General features: G+C 41.0%; 1 protein-coding gene across 9 annotated transcripts in view; it reads right to left on the minus strand.

Moving 5' to 3' along the window:
* Positions 1-20,927, minus strand: part of RC3H1 (ring finger and CCCH-type domains 1) — a 73,464-nt gene that overhangs the window by 22,003 nt on the left and 30,534 nt on the right. For all 9 annotated transcript variants that reach the window (XM_064719519.1, XM_064719515.1, XM_064719513.1 and 6 more), the window contains exons 3-16: positions 20,255-20,375; positions 18,779-19,018; positions 17,497-17,672; positions 16,485-16,685; positions 15,225-15,357; positions 13,593-13,711; positions 11,925-12,037; positions 9,052-9,333; positions 8,505-8,722; positions 6,426-6,802; positions 5,272-5,403; positions 4,535-4,687; positions 1,531-1,741; positions 37-127 (exon numbers count right to left, since the gene is read on the minus strand). In XM_064719519.1, the coding sequence (XP_064575589.1) occupies positions 37-127; positions 1,531-1,741; positions 4,535-4,687; positions 5,272-5,403; positions 6,426-6,802; positions 8,505-8,722; positions 9,052-9,333; positions 11,925-12,037; positions 13,593-13,711; positions 15,225-15,357; positions 16,485-16,685; positions 17,497-17,672; positions 18,779-19,018; positions 20,255-20,375 (2,567 nt within the window). The remainder of the gene's footprint in view (positions 1-36; positions 128-1,530; positions 1,742-4,534; positions 4,688-5,271; positions 5,404-6,425; positions 6,803-8,504; positions 8,723-9,051; positions 9,334-11,924; positions 12,038-13,592; positions 13,712-15,224; positions 15,358-16,484; positions 16,686-17,496; positions 17,673-18,778; positions 19,019-20,254; positions 20,376-20,927) is intronic.

Here is a 20,927-nt window from a genome sequence, read left to right on the forward strand (position 1 = left end):
TTAGAGAAAGGCAAAGAAAAAATACAGCAGTCCTACCTGTCATTGAAACGTCCCTGAGAAGGTATATTTTGATGAGGAGAATATGGAGAGCCTCCCCAGCCACCGTGAGTTTCATAAGGACTGTAGTCTACCAGGGAACAGAAGAAAACCACATTGCATTACTACAAAATCACCCTTTCAGTCATTCAGCCAACACAGAACTAGACAGAGAAGAAGAAGAAAGGCCAGCCCTCCAATTATGAGAAGTTGAACATTTCTTTTGCTTGAATGAACACAGAAATACTCTCCTTGACCACTCTCAAATGCCTAATACACTACTCTTCCTGTATGACTAACAGTCTGTGACAGCCTTCCAGAGTCTGAGACTGTGAAGGACTTCAGATACTCAGGCAGATGAGCAAACACAGAACAAAACTTAGACATGATGACTGCAGTTATTTTTACTGCTGAAGTTCCTAAAAGACTCAGGAGTTCATTGATAATTCTGACATATCTCAGTAACTACCGTTTAAATAGTAACTTTCCAGGGAAGTCAGAGCTCCACTTGTAATAAAGTCTAAAAAATTACTGCCTGAAAGAGCTAGAAGCAAGTTTGGGGGAATATAATAATTCAGTATTTTCTTAAGGTTATGCAGTGCACCTCAAGAAAGAGACAATCTTTTGGAGTAAGACAGAAGGCCATATTATACATGTGCTTAGAAAATAGATGTGTTGGAAATGAACTACTTCTACTTTTTTGCTTTGCCTAATAGTACATGAGACAATGGCTGCATTAAGTTTGCAGGAGCAGCTACCAATAAAGCAGGAGAGCAGCAGTACAATAGTTCATCAAGATGGTTTTGCATAGTGTACTTGGGAAAGTGCAAGGCTTCTGGATTCTGCTGCTACAGATTTAAAATAAGCTTCCTATCAGAGGGACTAGCAGAACAAAGTAACTTCTTCCAAACAGCAACAACATATCACTAACAAATACACTTGTATGCTCTAACATGCCATGGAAGCACTGAATATGTCAAGGTGGGAGGGACCCATAAGGACCACAGAGTCCAACTCCTGGCCCTCCACAAACACCCCAACAATCCCACCCTGTACCCCAGAGTACTCTCCATACACTTCTGGAGCTCTGGCAGTCCTGGGGCTGTGACCATTCCCTGTTCAGTGCCACCCTATGAGGGAAGAATCTTTTCCTGATATCCAACCATACCCTGCCCTGACACAGCTCCAGTCCTATCACTGGTCACTACAGAGAAATCAGGGCCTGTCCTTCTGCACCCCTTGGGAGGCAGCTGTAGACTGCTATGGGGTCTGCCCTCGGTCTCCTCTTGTCCAGACCAAGTGATCTCAGCAAACTGTGGCAACCTTGTCCTGAATTCAGTCCTCTCAGTATAACCCTACCTGCAGTTATTTTAAGTGCCATTAACACACACCACAGCTGTACTTCTGAGACAAGATACAAGCTTAGAGGGCTTGTCCTCAAGACAAGTAAAGAAAATAGCAACAGCCAACAAAATGCAAGAGCACAGATCATACCTGAAATGATGGATTTGGTGGCAGCTCCCGGAACTGCCATGGCCTGCATGGGCCCAGAGTTCTGGTACATGGCTTTGGAAGTACGGGAGATGGCCCCAAATCTTGACACGGTTGGGCGGTCTCCGAAGGGAATGAGGTCATCGTCCCCCGCCTCGGCCGCGCGCCGCTGCATGTCCAGCCGCTGCTCACGCATGGCTTTGCTGTCCACATTCTGCACAACACATGGAAAAGGCACTCCAAAACTCATCCCAAAACCGACAGCACACATTCCTCTCACAATAATTTGGTAAGTGCAGTTAGTTTCTCTTGTATTCTCTATTCCCTTCACTTTTCAACTAGTTTTTGTAGTCAGAACGGACATCTCCTTAATGGCCTACCTTAAGATGATCATTACAACACCAGTGATTTTTCACCACAATGAAAAAGCTGAAAAATTCTGATCAAATCCAGAAGAAGAGAGCAGCAGCAAATGGAAACTGAGACAAAGAAAGTCTAATGGGAAGAGAAGAGAGGGAAAACCTCCCCCTCATATAAACTCAAAGAAGAGACCAGTGGGCATCTCTGAGGAATAGACATTCCTTCTAGAGTCAAAAAGAAATTTCTCAGAAGCGCAGTGCTAAGAATTGTATAACCTAACAGCCTGCAAATGACTCAGAATGGGAGTTTTTCAGTACCACACTTACTTGGACATGTCTGGTATATCTTTTCAGGCACCTTTCATAAAGCAGCACTAGTGTTTGCAACATCCTGGTTTCTAACTGAATTTCAGACTCAAACACCTTAATGGGTCAGCATATGAGGAGAGAATGTTCACACTGTCCTCGAAGAGCTGAGTTAAATAGGAAAGCTATCTGTTGGCTACCACAAAATGTAATATGGTAACAATTGCCAAAATCAAGTTAAGACTGCTAAAGAAGTAAAACTGTGCACAGTAGAACAAAAAGAGCAAGGTAAGTGGGACCACTACACCAAGAAAATTGTCTAAAGGCTACAACCTTTGGTATAGTCCAAATAATATAAAAATTAATAATAAAATTTTATTTTATAACAAAAGTCGGCAAGCTTTCAGTGGGGATAAGGATTGCAAAAAACAGTTAACATATCTGAGGCAGGAATAAAGGGGTGGAAATGGCAATAACAACTAAGTTGGAACCTAAACTCAAGAAATGTAATACTTAGAAACAGAAACATTAGGGAAAATCTACTTTGGAATTGTGGAAAAAAAAAACATTAAAAAATACATTTAAATCTTGAGGCCATAGGATGCTAGTACCAATTTTAATATCCTTCTATTTACTCAGTAAAGCTGCATGTCATCTGCAGAATATTCAGCATTATGCACTCAGGTGATACTACTCCTGTGCTTCAAAAAAAGAATCTCTTATGAATTATTTAAAAAAAAAATCACTGAAGAATTAATTCAGTAAAGGTCTCTTGATAATTTTTTCCTGTGAGGAGGCAAAACCTGAAAAGCAGCAGTGATCCCATTTTGCTTATGTGAAAATTAGCTCTTAGGGCAAAGAATACTTTGTTTAGCCTTGAAAAAGGAGGTTATTTCTCTAGAACCTTATTACTCCTTGTAACTGAGCTGCAGGTTTTTTACACAGTTTTCTTGCAGCAGGGATGAAAGCCAAGAGCTGTTTATCACTCCTGGATGCTGCCACTTAGACAGCAATAAGCTGATTCCAAATAATCTCAGTGCTTTCCCAGGTCAAACGTGGCAGTGTGGTAACTCCAGGCAACCACACTGTGTAGGACTGAGAGCAAGAGGACAGGTGAAAAGCTGAAAGTTGCAGATGAAATGCAATTTTTTTGCTCTGCTTTTTTCAGTAGAAAGCCTCCTTTTTGGGTCCATTTCCAACTGCAGCTTCAAGATTTTATGAGGAAAGCAATTTAGCAGATGGAAAAAAGACAAATTTAATTCCAGAGAGGGAAAAGGGAGCCTTTCTGAGGAGAAGCTGAACCAAAAAATCCTGATTTAACAAGTGGTTGCAACAGGTGAGCATCTGTCCACAGAAGAATGAATTCTGATGAGAAATGTTAGCCCCCACCTCTTATTGGCCAAAGAAAGGTCTCTGTGACTCCAACAATACAAAAATATATCAACAGATCACTTTTGCAGATGGGGGGGTGAAGAAGAATAGATGAATCTCTGTAAAATAGTTTCTCAGGCTAAACAGTCTATTCTCTTGAAGAGCCTGAATGACTTGCTATGTGCATGGGCTACCAGCCTACTCCTCATGTTGAGTGCTGTGTGAATGTTAGGAAGAAATTGAATAGTGGTGCTATGTAGGACTCCTCTATATTCTTCTCCATTCATTACTCCCAACAGTAACACCCAAGCAGCCCCTTCATTTTGCAACACTGACCTAGATAAAATGGAGCAGCACCAAGTAAGATCACAGCCCACCTCCCAAAGTTCAGTGAAGGACTGAATAAATGCAGCAGAGATGTAGAAATTGCCCTCAAGAAGAAACAGCCTAGTGAAAGTTTTGACTGCTTTTCTCAAAAAGCAAGTTTTGGGTACTCTTTTGGCCAAAAATCACAGTCCTTCAAGTAAAAACTAGTAACACCCTTAACAGCAACAACAGCCACCTAAAGGGAATTAATTGCCTAAAGTTAAGCTGCAGCATTTTTCTCTAACAGAAAGAAGTACAGGCAGCAACAGATGGACATGCTTAATTAAGAAGCTGCCAGGACAGAATAATTTTTGCATTTCAAGTAAATGCAAAGAATAATCCTTGCACAATATTCTTGCTATCTATGGCTTCACAGCAGAGAGGCTATCCTGCAACTATATGCAGAATTTTGTACCAGCTACACAAGGGTAGGACTGCTCATAACTTTGAAAACGAAGTGCTTCACACACCAGCAAATGCTTTCTGTGACTGCAATGCACTTCTGAGCTGAAATAAAGCACTGTCATCATTGTGGAAAGCAAATGAAAGTCCTTCCCAACCCACAGAAATATCCACTCTTCTGTTTTCCCCTTATCCCTGCATACCGCCATCTCCACACTCCTTGCTGCCACAACATCTTTGGGTTTTGCATCTTTGGTTCCAATGTAGGAGCCGATGGTGTCACAGGACCACGGGGAGTACTGGCTGTAGTCATTTCCTTTGTATTTCCCAGCTACCTTCAGGTCTTCATCCAAGTACTGTACAAAAACAAAAATCTGGTTCTGTAAGCGAAGGGAAGAAGCAGTTTCACAGCCATCCCTGTGCACTTCAACAGTAGTGAACTTGAGAAACATGACCAGGATTATTTTTTATCAGAAACATCACCCTCTGGAACTGGGCCAGAGAACACATGAAGTGAGTGAAATTCTGAGCCCCTGGCTACGCTCCCAGTGCTGACTGTTCACTTGGCCAGTTCGAAGGTGATATTTTGACACTGGTTAAAAAAACAAATCTCTATCAAGCTGTTACTTCATTCTAAATATGTCAGGAGTAAAGTCTGGTAACTGTGAAGAGCGATTACTTCAATTAGTAATGGTTCTAAATTAATTTTCCTGGCTACACCAAAAGCAGAGAGCTCAGGACCAGTGGTAGATCAACAGCCAGCTGAAATACTGGAGACTGTACTACAAGGGTTTCCCAGCTAGGCACGAAATTTACTTTGCCCAACACTGGCCAGTGCTGTATTGTTCTGATTTTCCTGTTGTCTACACCTACCAGCACGTAAAGGCCCAAGTATTTTCCAAACATGTCAGTATCTCATGTTTTGTCAAAATATGCTTACCTCCTCTGAGTGAAAAGGATGAGGCAAGGTTGGTGATGGTGCAAAAGGAGGTGGAGATATCACCTTCCTCTCTTCCAGCTGGGCCATGATCTCTTTCCTTCGTCTGTGAAGTTCATCCAGGCTGGGATGAGGCTGAAATGAAGACAGGAAAATGTTTCAAAGCTCCTGAAGCATTCAAGTACAAAATGAATAATTTTCTAAGTGTTGTTTATCTGAACAAGATAATACAGCTATGTACTGCAAGGAGAGGGAAATACAGAGGACAGATAGAATCATTAAAACAAGCGATGATCACTTTGTTTAAGTCTACCTGTTAACTTTCATACAGGACATACATTTTCCTACACTGGCCAGTGTTAGTTCAGGACAGCCCACAAACAGGCAAGTGTTGCAACTTGACAAAGTTCCCACTGGCACATGTTCAGCATGGCAAGTTCCATTACAGTCATGTAGGGTAACTTGATAGAATTCTACAGGTCACTAGTCACATTTATTATTCACTTTGCAACAGAATTAAACACAAACACCGCACACTCAAACTGATAAATCTGTAAATTATGTGAAAAACACTTCCTATACCTGGCAATAGGATTCAGAACCTTTAATCTGAATGACTTAAGTCCAACTATTCTACAGAACTCAATTCCAGCTAGTGAGTTACCAAAACCAATTTGTAAACTTACAGCAGAAATACCCTCCAGTTAGCTATCTAACTAGAAAAATTCAGAAGAGCAGAATTTTTAATTCTTTTGTCAAGGCAGGTTTGTTTAATGTTTATTATTAGGGTACAGAGTTGGTCAGTCACAGATGGGCAGTACAAGAATGCATGTGTGACCATTTCCACACTACTCTGTATTTACTCTGCACTGGGGTTGCCCTCTCCAGCCTAATCTTTGTTGGAGAAGTTAGAAACGTATGAGATTTCCAATGCTTTTCTACTTTGAGTGCTAAAGCAGCCTACTTTTACATATTAACATCATTTCAACTGGAGAGTTGACTGAGAGTTGAAGGTAATTTAGTTACCTTCCAGTTTTTGGTCCGCTTCCTAAAGTTCAGACTTTCATAAAGGCCTTAGTAGAAAACCATTCAATTCCCCAAGCAGTTTACACTTTCTCTCCCAAAACAAGCAGAAAAGCAGAGTGCAGAACCCATACCCTGTGGCAGGAAGGTCGGATCTGCCCGAGATGTGGAGGCACGGGGCAGTAAGGCTCCGTTTGCTGGTATCGGTCCCTGGCCTCGGGCACGTAGAGGGGCACGGCGGCCTGCGGGATGTCGATGGGCACGGGGCTGCCGCGCACCACGTCCTCGCGCTGGTAGGGCTGCACGGGCGGGTAGACGCGGCGGCCGTCGTAGTGCGGCGGGTACATGGGCTGCGCCAGCGGCGGGTAGCCCTGCGGCTGCGGGTACTGCGGGCTCACCACGCGCTCCGGCAGGTACGGCCCGTAGTGCTCCAGGTACGGCGCGCCCGCCTCGGCTGCCGACGGAGGGGGGCGCACAAAGCGAGACATGGACTGAGTGGGATAGTACACTCCTGAGGCAAGGCAAGGGGGGAAACACATGATACACAAAGTGATTAGCACAATTGTTCACAAAAATGGACGGCAGAATACCCTGAAGAAGCAAAAGTTGATCCAAGGCTCGAGTGACATTGTGTAATTAACTAAGATACCAGCATGGTGTCAATGTTACAGTAGCTGATGAAGAGCTGGTGAGACTGAGCCCACCACAGTGAATAGAAATACATCACCAGAATGTCTCTGCAGATTGCTACAAATGCTTTCAGCTAGGTAAGACCTAAAAATTAAACTGAAGATTGGTCTGTACATCTTCATCCATGCAACTAAATTAAATTTATCTCATGGAATCACAGAATGCCTGGGTTGGAAGAGACCTCTAAGATCATCAAGTCCAACCCATGCCCTAAACACCTTAAGTAAACCATGGCACCAAGTGCCATATCCAGTCTTTTTTTGAACACATCCAGGGATGGTGACACCACCACCTCCCCAGGCAGGCCATTCCAATACTTTATCACTCTTTCCGTGAAAAATTTCTTCCTAATATCCAACCTATATTTCCCTTGGCACAGCTTGAGACTGTGTTCTCTGGTTCTGTCAGTGCTGCCTGGAGAAAGAGCCCAACCCCACCTGACTGCAGGCACCTTTCAGGGAGCTGCAGAGAGTGATAAGGTCACCCCTGAGCCTCCTTTTCTCCAGGCTGAACACCCCCAGCTCCCTCAGTGGTTCCTCACAGGGTTTGTGTTCCCAGCCCCTCACCAGCCTTGTTGCTCTTCTCTGGACACACTCAAGTGTATCAGAGCCACTGGGTGGGTAAAGGAACTTGGATTATCAGGATTTAAAGTCATTTAGAGATTTGTTCTATGTCTTGATCAGGAGAAAGACATTTCAGAACTGTAAATCATGAAAGACTTGTAATATCACAATGCCTGGTTACCTGAAGATTCTGTCCAGGATCTCTCGATAATTTTAAAATAAGCATGAATATGTGCTTGACATCAAATTTTGTGGACAACTCAGATGTTCACTTTTGGAACAAATGTAAGTAGTTTGTTTTTATTCAAAATGCTCTGCAACTTTCTCAGAAATGGTTTCCCCCATTTCACCTTTGCTTTCTAGAGCTTTTTCTGCTTTTAACTTTCCGTGGTCTGTCATTACTTATTTTTCTTTCACATTAACCTCACTTTATCTCATTTCTCTCGGTGTCCTCACATTGCCTAAGACTCATCCTCTGTTTTCATACAGATAGCCATATCTTCTCTTTTTAATCCCCCTCAATATGATCTTTCTCCACGTGCTCTCTTTATAGTTAAATTTTTCCTCTTAGTTCCTTTTTTATGACATTTTCTTTTTCTGTGAACACTCTTCTCTAATTTCATTTATCTCTAGTCATCATATGCACTTTATTATCATTTTCTCTGAGTCTCACTAAATTAAGGTTTACCACACTGGATCCCTCATCCAGCCCAGTTAGGAAGAACTGAAGACAGAAGGACTTGCAACACCTGAACAGATACAGGTCTTGTTTTCGCTTGCACTGAAGACTTCAGTCAAGGCATAAAATCCTGCCAATTTCCATCTTATTATGACATGACCATATTAGTGTCTTTCATCCATGTCATTTGTAAGAGAACTTCAATTAAAGGGCTTAAAAACCAGAGTGGAAAGAAAGACTAAAATCAGCACAAGGATGAAAGAGCTTGGTGTCAATCTTACCTTGCTGGTAGGGTGCTGGCTCAAACGATGGGGCAGCCCCTCTGGGGTCTTGATAAAACATATCTGCTTGCTGTGCACTGTACAACTGAGACCCTCGTGGTACCATCTGCAACTGCTTGGTGACAGACACTGAGGGCAGATCTGCTGGCACCCGAGCAGGCACAGGATGAGGGTTCACTGGCAAGGCAGAAATAGAGCTCTTGGGGACAGATTCCAGCCTAAAGAAGTGGAAAGATGGCACTGCTCATTAAGGCCTGGTATAGTACTCCACACTGTACTTTAACACACTGTTATCTGTCTACACTCCACCTTCTGAAGGCTTCCATCACCTTCTCTAATTAAAATATAAGCAAACAGGGAATTAACACAGTTTAGAGTTTAAGCTTTAGCTTTCTACTCTACTATATAATCATTAAAAAACCCCCCAACCAAACACAAGAACAACCACAACCCCAGTTCTGTTTCTTTTTTAAAGAACTGGTTTCCTTTGTCTCTACTCCCCATTTACACCCACAACAACGTGAAGAACAGGTAGGAAGAGCCGTACAAGTCAGGAGGGGATCCAGGGGCACTGCTGCTCAGATGGTCCATCTTCCCCGGCTTCAGGGCACTTTCATAACCAGAGTCAGTCCCTCGAGAAATCAGTTGTGTCACTGTGCTGCCTGTTGACACAATTCCATTTGGCAGAGCAGAAGTTTTCCTATTGGGCAAGTCCACTCCCCCTTCCTCTGAGAGGATAGCTCCTGAAGGCAGGCCCACCTCATTCAGCTGGCCCAGGGAGGCACTAAGGGGTCTTCGGGGAACGAGACGCTTGTTCATTTTACGGAATCTTCAGAAAGAGAAACCACATGTCAAAAATTGAAACGAAAAAAAAATTAAGAGGAGTTGTACTTTCAAGATTTTTCAAACATGGATTCTACTGAAAGCTTCCTTTTATTCAAATTCTTCAAGGGGCTTATGAAAATACCTCTTAGAATACAACTTCTCTGATAGCTGATTTATTAATCAGAATTTCAATCAGAACAAGAATGGACTTTTAATGACAAGTACATCAAGAATTGACAGGCAAACTTCACACAGCAAACTTACAAATCCTACTTTCTTTACACATATCCATCTCGAGAGAAGAAAACCAAAACCAAGCATCACATAAAGTACTACTATCATATAAAATATAGTAATACAAGCTTCAGAGTAAGAATCACAGACTGTTCAAGCCTGTTTTATTCAGAGAAGAAACTAATAGCAGAAAATTTAAGTGAAAAAATATGAAGTTATACGCTTTTGCTCTGTTTGTCCAATAATAAGCCAAGCGTTTACTGCCACATGATATATTTTAAAGTATATCTTAAGATTAATGTTACTATATCAATACAGAGCTTACACCATTTCTGCTGTTTGATAAAGTGATTGCAGATATAAAAACTCTATGAACAAGCAGCAATCCCAAAAATCTAACTGCTTCTGACTAAAGCCTGAAGAAATACAGGCACTTTAACCAAAGCTCCACAGAAACCAGTAGGCCAACAGTACTGGAGAACAAATTCCAGAGTTGAAGGTGCTCCTCTAAATACCCTGCCATTAGTTCAAGTCCCAGAATGCAAGTATGAGAGCACACTGGCAGACCTGAGTGTTCTCACTGAACAAGAAGCAAATAGTATTTCTTCAGCAGGGTTGAAGCCAACACTTTGATATCATAAATAACAGCCAGAGTGAGATGGGAACCCAGACTAGGAATGTATACAAATTACTGCAGAAAAAGGTGGCAACTGTTTGATTACTCAATCCTTAGATAATCTCTGTAGTTGCCCATGTGCATTAACAGCAACACAAGAGAGACAAAAAGGGGTTTTATTGTTGGGGCTCTTTTGTTTTTTAGATGTTGTTGCAGTCTCCACACGTGCAGGACACAAATGAATTTTTAAAAAGTTCAGTTCTTGCCTATGGACACTGCGTGTTTGTCCCTTGTCAAGAGGGAATGAGCTGCTGTTTGAGCAAGTTTAGATGATAATATGCTATCTAAACATTACCACACATTTCCCCATAACCTTCCTCCAAAGTTAAAGCTACATATGAGAGAGAGGAGTCACACAGCAAAAGCAATGAATATTAGTCACACAAAGCATTTTTAAAAGGAGGAGTGCTAACACAATAGCTACGTAAAGGAATTAAGCAAAGATAAAAGGTATAAGGAACAATCAGAACTCCCAAGTTCCCCACCCACCCACAGAACCTGAACAAACATTCTCTACAGCCCAGGACAACATTAGTACCAAGGCAAGCAAGTCAGTCTGGCTACACCAGGCCTCTCCCCCCAGCAAAGCTGACAAACAGTCCTTGATACATACAGCTGGCTCAGGGCTGTAACACTGACCCACCACCCAACACAGGTCAACAAAATCATCCCCAAAGCTGCACTGCCAATCTCCATTTCATTAGCATGATGACAGAAGGCAAAAAACTCTTCAACTGTTTCTGCAGCACACAAATACTAGAGTCCTATTCCTTGTTCATATGAATAACTGTCTTTGTCATTCTAACACCACATGCCCTGCTCTTCTTTCTCTGTGTTTTGTCTATGCACTGCTGGCTATAGAGGCCACGAACTGACATTAATGCTTTGAGCTTCAGATTAAGAAATGAAAAAGAAACACTGCATGCCAATCCTGAGCCTTTGCAGTATTCTCATTAAAAAGCACCTTTTCTTTGAATTTTTAAAGCAAGTAACGAGCTAATATACTACACAAAATACACTGTATTTATTTATTTTAGCTCCTAAATAATCCATTTTACTTAAAAGAAATTAAAACAACCTGCAGAACAACAGAATCTTGCTCTTGCGTAACTGGTAACCCTCCTAAATCTGTAATGGATCTAGACTGCAGATTTGATATGAGCATCATTTTTTAACTTTACAACAGATGTAACCAATTGAAAGTACCTGCATGAAATTTTTTGACAGATTGCACAAAGAATTGTTGCAGGAAAAAAATCTTGAATTGTTTGTTTTTAGCCCTTTGGAGAGCTAGCAACACATTCCTTACATCTGGAAAACTGCCAGCAACCTACCTGAATGAAAAGGGAAGAGGAGAAGTACCCACAAACAAAAGCCACTGTGAATGCCATCACACACTTAAGAAGTAGGGAAAACAGCCCACCTCCCAAAACTTTGGCTATCACTTGTGTAACATCAAACTTTCAGAGCTGCATTAGTGATGAACAAAGCAAATATCCAGCTGTATGGAAGAACAAGTAGCTCCAAAATCTAAGAAACGACTGTTACAAGTTTATCACATAACTTCTTACTAGTTTAACAGCTAGGTTATACCTCCTTTCCCCCTCATTCCTAAATATGAGAAATAACTCTTATAGACAAGATGAAACAAAGACTGGACTGCTTTCTACTAGTAGAACACTTACTTTTCCAGCTCCTCCTGTGAGTGTGCAAAGGTGCAGCTGGCTCCCCTGGGACATCCTCCTCTCTGCTTCATGTCCCGGCACATGTATGTCTTGTACTTGCTGTGCTGAGGGGGCTGACAAGGGTAAAGAGACCAGGTGAGATACCTGAACATGAAAATCACTTAGCCAAGCTGAATGTATCATCTTATCAAAGGCCTGGAGTTTCACTGTTGATAATTCCTCTAATTAAAGTGTTTCTGGAATAGCTGACATGAAATAAATGACTGAAGTACTTGGGTTTGGTTCTTCAACAGAACCAACAGATTCAAGAGTACATGTTTTGACAACTAAGTCACTCTCAGTTTTCTACAGCATTTTTGTTCAAACTCCTTACTGGAGAGCTTGACTGGAACACAGCTGTACATTTTAAGACACAGTTAAGCGGACAAAACTGAGACAGGATGAAAAAATTACCAGTAATCAGATATACCATTTCGATAGTTCAGCAAGGGAAACATCTGTAAAAGTCAACAGGCCTTCTGGGAAGCCAAAAGGTGAATACCTGTCAGAAGCCACCTGCAAACTGTTGGGGTTTTTTTGTTTTATTTTGGTGTGGTTTTGGGAGGGTTTGTTTGTTTGGTTTTTGTTTGGCTTGTTTTGGGGTTTCTTTGCCTTCTACTGCAGTGGGAAGACCCAGGCAGAGTGAACATAAGCCACACAACCTTTTACTGGCCACTGTTGCCAAGTAGTGCAACTTTACCCAGACCTCCCTTTCCTACTCACAGGCTCCAGGCTCCCTTCCAAGCAGCACAGCAAGCACCACAGGCTCTCCACAACAAAAACTCTTGATGTTTTCCCCTCCCAGATTCCCACTTATGCATTTCTACTGTTTTTCCTTTCGCTGGTGACAGTGCTTATTATCCATCCCAAGTAATGCAAAAAGATGAAACAGCAGAAATAATTCACTTTAAATTTTCTTTTTTTTTGGCAGAGATAATCTTTTTACTAGTTGAGCTCCCCAAACCAGCTCTCCAAGAGGATGAGTGCCAAGGAGACAGAGGAGTAGGACTGGGACAGGCAGCTCTGTACTTCAGCAGCATTTACATCAACTGAGCTACACAATAAAATTACATCAAAGGAATGTGTGATAAGGTAACTATGAGAGAAGTTAATATATTAATTATATTGTCATTGCTGAAACAAAAAAATTTGTTTCAGGAACTTGGATTGCACCTTCATATCAACTGTTGTTAAATCTTCAAGCTCGACAGACCACTCAGCACAGGTACAAGGATGATTTCATTAACAGAGGGCCAGCTGGCTAAAATATGTCACATTAAAACAAAACCAAGAAAATCCCCACAAATCACAGCAGCACCCAGTGTCCCTTCCCCACCCTCTACTCAGGAAGGTTGTTATTCATTTCCCTAAGCCTGCAGCTGGATCAGACTGTTCTCCTTCCATCCTAGTGAGCTCTGAAAATCACTTCAACAGGTTTCCGAGGTAAATATGTGTTATTTCATGTTTTTTCCTTTCTTGTTTCTTTTTTGATAAATATGAATTGCAGTGATGTTTTCAATTAGCTTCCTGTCAAACCAAATCTTTCCTGATGACATTAGTAAACCTCTACTATAAGATACAGCCAATTAAACTTAGGGGTACATATTTCCCAAATGATTTAGGTTTTACCTGTTGTTGATCTGTTCCTTTTTTGCTGTGATTCTGGATATAATCAACTAAGCCGTGAACCACAGTCCTCACAGCAACTAATCCATTTTCCAGTTGTTCCCATGTTGGAGGTGGAGCATCTGTTGCATGGACAGCAAACACCAAACATAAAGAGAAAAATCAGAAAGATTTTCCAAAACCAGGTACAAAACCCCACAACAGTACCACAAAACTTGACTAGCCAAGTTTATAAAAAACATTTCATCAGAAGACAAAAATCATTCAGCACCTTAATTCTGGGACACTTAGCTCTTATAGAATAGAGGTATCTATCAACTCAAGACTGAACTGCACAAAATACCGAATGAGCCAGTAAGACCTTTATCAGCATGTAAATTTATTTCCTTTTACAAGAACTTTCTCATCTCACAAGAACTCCAGAGTTAAGGCACTGTACAAACTCTTCTCACCTAGAAAAACATCAGGTTCAAAATCCCTCTGCATTCAAACTTCTGGAGGTAAAATTATTCCATACAATACAGTCATCCTGGCCTGATTACACAGGCACAGATGTAGAACAGCAACAGAAATGAATGCCTCTCATGTGGAAAAAACATCACAAGGCAAACCTATGAATCAGACCACCATCTAAACCACTGTGAATAAATTGTACAGTCTCAATTCTATAGAAGCACTTTTTCTTTTTAGCCAATTTACTTTGCTAAGTTTTTGAATCTGTTCCAGCAGCTGACACTCCCACTGTGTGCCTGCACACTCTGCTGCAAAAGACAGTACCTCAAAGAGCCTTTCAAGATCTTCAGCACAATTAATGACATTATATTCCAGTCACAGGGACTAAATTCTTCCACAAGTACTTCAACATGCTTCCCTGCTGTTCTTTAGGCAGCTCAACAGAACAGAAAAAACCACAAAGACCAGACTTGGCTACTGAAATCAAGGGAGGCTATTAGTGATGCCACCTTCCAGATCAGTTTTTTGCAAACAAATTTGCAGTGCACAGCTTTGTCCCCAGCTTGTTTCAGTGTGTAAGATTTGGGAAGAAAGCACTGCATCTCCTTTAGCTCTGAAGTACAACTAGTCCTCATTGGAAAGGAAGTTTAACTTTTGTTTGTTTAAACAAATATAAAGTACAATTTTTCATCTCCTGAAGCTGTAGTTTATATCTTTTTACTATTTTGATATATAATATTGATTTTACAAATTTTAGCAGGTATAAAATAACACTTCTGCCATAGGACTTTGTTCTGTCCCTTCCCATCTCCCTCAGATAGTCATTACAGCACTGCTGACTTTTTCAACAATTTCTATCTTTCTCTCCTCTGTCAACAGCTTAATTTCTATTTCCCAGTTAAATTCTTTCCAACTATCTTCTACTTTCCTAGTTTTGCAGAATTACCTATGAACAAGAAAAATACTGAATTCTGTAGGGTAACAAACCATTCTTGTCTAGACTGACTTTTGCCCAGCTTCTCTCTATTCAATCTATCAAATTTCTACTTTGGAATCCAAAACCCTTTAGTTGATGAGTAAGGAGGACGTTTCCTTACACTTGATGATCAGCTTTCAATCCTTGAACAGTGTTAAGCTCATTTTGCTAAACTTAAAGGTTTCTATGAAAACACGCAGATTTACCTGGACTGGGATCAATATTTGCTAGGAGCTCTAGGTGAGGTCTGAGACGATTCAAGTTAGCTGGATCTCCAGTCCTCTGAAGAGCAATAGTTAATTCCTGAACACTCTGTGCAAATGAGGCTGGGGTCTGCAACTTAAAAAAATGACCATAATTAACTTTCCACAGGCATAGCAATCCTCATGGTTTCTGAAGGCTGCTCCACAGACAAGGACTGTCTCTCAAAACTAGAGATAAAGATCTTTCACAGAAGCCCATTCCAGTGAACCCTATCTATTAAGAATGCACAGTTCTTTGACACTGCATTAAATTACACTTTGAAATATACAAAATAAAGGCTGGTGTTATTTCTAGCAATAAAACCCATTTCTTTTGTGTTGTGCTGCTACCCAAGAAAAAAAATGGGCCGTATTGGAAACCATTTAGTTTAGATTTCTGGAGAGTCTAATATCTCCAAACCCCAAACCAACAGGCTTGCACCCTGCTTTAAATTGAGTACAGCAAGCAGAAATAGACCAGGATGGTTGAAGGAAAAGATAGCTAGCAACATTCCATTTCCTAACATCACTCAATTCCAGTTTTAAAACTGTTAATTCTACCTAGATCCTTCAAGAGATGTTTGGCAGGACAATTCAAAAGGTGGGCAAAGGCATAAATCTACAGTAAAAACTATCTTGAAGCTAATCCCCTTGCACAGCAGCCAAAGCAGTTGCTTCACAGCTTTCATAACGATTCAACAAGGTTCAGTTCTTCCCACCTACCTTAGGCATTTAAAAAAGCATCCCCTAATCTAAAAGTCCATTTATCCTATGTTGCTTCTGAACACGGAGATCTGGGCATTTCCAGAGTTTAAGTATTTTATCATACAAAATGTGTTTCCACCTGTCTGTCTTCAGACACAGACATGGGGACTCATTTTTTTTCCAACTTATGCGCTAACTTCAGGCCCAGAAACATGGACCATTAGCCTCTGTCACTACACTGGCACTTATCAGCTGTTCATTAAGGTCACCCTTCAATTATTTAGCTAAATTTTGTGGGTTTCCATCTGCATAAAGAAGTAAAGTAGCAAAAATGTCCAGATGGCAGAGGAAGTAAGATTCATTAGATTACAAATATATATTCTAATTATTTAGGATGTAACGGGTTTTGAAATAACAGGACAAATGATTACTGGGCAAGCCCACGTGGGCACAGTTTCTAAGGTCAATTTACAAACAGCTGCAACCAAGATGGACTGGGCTGGTTGTGGGTGGCTTTACCTTGTCAATGATACTCTGCATGTGGGATTTGTGGGACTGGTCTCCATAGAGGAGCGAGGACCACTGGTCTGGCGCGATGCGCAAACCCGCCTCCATGGCAATCTGGACGATCTGCGAGTCGTGCTCCCTTCTCAGAGCTTCGTACGTCCGGAACTCCTCCTTCAGCTGCATCAGGGAGGAGTCCTCGTCTCGCTTGGTCACCTAGACAGGGGAAATGAGCCAAATGCAATTAAGCAGGATAAGCACAAGATTAGTGAAGTCGAGGTAAGTGACGTCTTTGGTCACATCTAAGTCCTTCTCCCAAACTAAAACCAACTATAACACCACCCAGTGAACAGCAGTTCCTACCAAAGTAATGCACACTTTATAGAGTGGAACCACTATAAAATGGACACAAAACACTGCTAACTTGGACTCTGGCCCACATACCAGTCAAAGTGTCACACTTCCTAAATGACTTTACAGCATCCATACCTTCAATCAAGATATTCTCTTTGCATTGCAGACTTTTATTTGAGGGTACAATTAGCAAAACCAAAGTGTTTTTCTACTCATTTAGCAAAAGACATTTAAGTTGAGCATCTAGGAACGGATCTTAAATACCGAGAAGTACATTAAGCAGTTTTTCTTCATATAGCTGACACCCAAAAGTCTCCTTTTTCTTTGATTCTAACCACAACACAACTGAATTAACAGAATTGGTGATTTTTCTGGCTTTAAGCCACTTCCAAGAAGGTAATTATGCTGCTTTACATCCAGGTTTTGTAACAGTACCTCTATGAAACCAGGCAAAGGCAAAACCTATCTTTGCAGCTTCAAGTTGCTATTTCAGCCTACACTGCCACCACAGCTGAATGACAAAGAACTCTAAATTCATGTGGGACTTAATGAGCAATACTTCCTCTAAGTACACATATTTTTAGGCACATTAAATGTTACAGGACAATGAAAACAAAGAAAACCATTGGTTTTCATAGCATTACAAAACCTCCAGGCAGAATCTTCTTCCTACCTTGAAGCAGGAGGCTCTGTAAAGGAGCTGGACAACGTGCCCAATGCTAGTCTTGGAAGCCTGAGGGAATCGTGGCTCCAGTCTCTGCACCACAAAGAGAACCAAGACCTTCCGTGACAGAGCAGATCCATCTTCCAAAGCCAGCAGAACCAGCTTTAGAGCCTCCTCTTGCATGGCTGGGAGTCAGGAGAAATGCAAAAAGAGACAAAAGATGAGAGAAGGCCAAGTAAAATTTTTGCAGTTTCTTGTTCAGCTACAATTGGGATAACAGCGAAAAACTCCCACCAACAGAACCACAAAGCCACAGAGAAAAAAAGGAATTGGGCAAGAAGGGAGGGCAAAGAGAGAAGGAACCCCTCCAGATTCCCAGACTGTGACTTGGGAAAACAGGACTTTTTACCTTTAGTATTATTTTCATTATTATGATTTACTATTATATATTATATTAATATTATTACTGCTACCACTACAACATCATCTATTTTGGGCATCATCTGATAAGAAGGTTCCTGTCTGTACATCTCTTGATCATTAATAGGAATTTTCAAAGTGTATTGCCTACATCCCACACTTATCCCAGAAGGAAAAGCTGACAGGCTAAGGAAGAGCAAGGTTCATTTCCATAAATAAAGAGTGCCCACACCAATCAACCAGGCTGCAGCACTGCTATTTTGCTACATAACCAACCTCTCTCTTCCCTGAACTGGTATGAAAGTTAGTATCTCAAAATCAGTCTTCATCTGTTTCAGTCAGGAAAAGCTTCACTATTTTTTCATTAAGACATTGGCTTCATATTTCAAGACTCAACAAGTGAAGTTATTTTTTCAATAACGAGACTTCATTTTTTTTAAGCATCATTGATTTCTTTCTAGTATTTTAAGCAAAACAATTTCATTTATAAATGCACAACTTCTTAAAAATGTGTACACATAACTGAAACAAATCTATCCCTACAAATGTTTTGTATGTTTATTACCCTAAGTAGGAAAAAAAGCCATGTCAGTCACTTCCAGTAACCTTATTTTTTCTAGAAAGATCTTCAAGGAATAGACAAGAACAGAAGGACACCTATTCTGAATTTTACAGAACACTTGAAAAAGCATTAAAAATACAAGAAAACCCAACAGCAGCAGCCCAACAGACACATAATTAATTCTCAAGATCACTATTAAGAAATTAGGCTGTTGCTTAATAAAATCCCTTGGGCAACTGGACAGCCATTTATCAATGGCTGAATTCTGAAGTGCTTCTAGCACAGCAGTGACAGTGTGATGTCTCCTACCTGGCCCCAGGAACTGGCAGCCTCTGGCTCTCACTGCAGCCCAGAGGTTGGAGGAGAGCTGCTGAGGGTTCTGGTGCTGCAGGATGAGCTCTGTGACCGTTCTTTCACCCAGGGAGCGCGCTGCCCGCATGGCTCTGATGCGCCCTTCCTCCTCCACCAGCTGGCAGTGCACCAATGTCACCAGCTTCCTCTGCATGGGCCGGCTCAGCACGCTCTGGGTCGTGCTGTTAAGGCCCACACCTTCAAAACAAAATGAAACAGAATCATAACTACCTCATACTCCTCTTCTTGTGCCAGTCTTCAGTGACTGTACTGGGTAAGTGCAAACCTAGCTCTCCTGGTGTCCATTTTGTCAAAGGGAATACTAGTCAAGGCAATCATAAGTTCATTTTACTTGTTTCACGTGGCAATAAAAGCAGTTTTTTGGTAGTCAGCTTCCCCACAGGCTTAATCTTGTGATTGACTGATCTGGCTTTTTAAGAAGATGGAACCTCTAACGAATCCTTTTCCCATGTTGGTAGTTTGTGTCCAACACCCTCCCATACAGATTCCCAGTTCATCCCTTATTCATGGACTCTAGGGATCACTTGGACATTTGTTTGTTTTCAGAACACATTCACTTTCTTGCCTACATGTAGTACCTTCTCTGTTTAGGTTTAGAACTTACATGAGTCCTGAGCTGCTTGGGTGATGTTTAACTTTGTGCCAAAACTCTGAATCACAAACATGCTGAGAGCCACCTAATTCAGGTTAAAGGAAGAGGTGACTCACTGGACAAACAGCTGCCATGCTGAGTTTGCTCCACAGCCAGAGCTTGTTCACTGGGCCACCAATTCCCTGAGTGATTCTGCTGTCCCACTACTGGTCATAAAAGACTCAGACAACGTCTCAAAAAAATAATTTTTGATAACCTAATGCCCATGATGCTCAACTTCACTACTTGGGCTGACAGACTGCCCAAATCCAGCACTTGTAATATATATAAAATCCATACTCTTCAACACAGTGCAGATTTTCTAACAGAATTATCCAGATTGACCCAGCTCTTGTATTTGACCTTGTATAAACCAAGTATTACTTATAATTTTCTTTATCTATCTTATATGTAGTAACTTTCTCTTATGAGTTCATTCATCCTCTACAGAACAGCTGCATCATTACAATTATCACAAAGCAAAACTGAAAAAAGGTAAAATTATCTATTTTTACTTATTCTGCAAAGATCAAATCAAAGATGGTCTCAACTCACTATGGCATGGTCAAAAACCTCAGCCTTTTCTCTGAATTGTTTTTGACACCTTTCAATTCTACATCCCCCTCACCTCCACGAAAACATAATCTTAATGTTTAAGAAATTTGTTTCTAAACTAGATTTATATCCATTTTCCAAACATACTAACTAATACTTTGGATAGTTTGTTTTGCATCTTATTTGGTTTTTTGTTTCATTTTCCAAGGAAACAATGCAGGAAGTACCTCTTGCACTGCTGAGTGGTTTGAGGTACAATGCCAATTCTTCCACACATTTCTTGCCCTCCTCATAATGCTTGGTATCTTCAGCTCCACTGCATAAAGTAATTGGCTGCTGCTCAGGAACCTGAGGAGAGAGGACATGCACATCTACTATGAATATGCATAAACAAGTGGCAACCATGCTTACAAACATTTATTACTACACCACATTTCCTGTTTTGTTCTCTTTTTGTGATTTTGGTGTATTAGCATTTTTTCAGCTTATTTAGTGAACAAATAGTGTAAGAAACCCCAGTAAGAATGAAAACAAAAATACAGGATTTATGTTTAAGAGACTTATTTAGTGGCTGAAAGGAACTAGAAGCAGAAGGCTTAACATGGCACTTCCTAAAACTATAAAACTTTGGCTAAAATAGAACACATTGAAACATCCCCAAAGCTGACTGGCCAAAAATCTCAGGGGGAAGAAAAAAACTGAAGAGAACCCTGCTCTGCTGCTAAGTACAAATCTGTATCTACAGCCTCACAGCTCTAAAACCATCCAGGGATAAGAGACTGCAGCTACTTAAGATTAGTGGCACAAAGACTTAGCAGCAAATACCATAAGACACCCCTGGAACATATTCTGAGTAGCCACAGTTACAAAGCATGACCAAGTTATATGAACACATCCTGT

This window comes from Zonotrichia leucophrys, chromosome 8 (genome assembly GCF_028769735.1).
Source record: "Zonotrichia leucophrys gambelii isolate GWCS_2022_RI chromosome 8, RI_Zleu_2.0, whole genome shotgun sequence".
Taxonomy (NCBI): Eukaryota; Metazoa; Chordata; class Aves; order Passeriformes; family Passerellidae; genus Zonotrichia; species Zonotrichia leucophrys.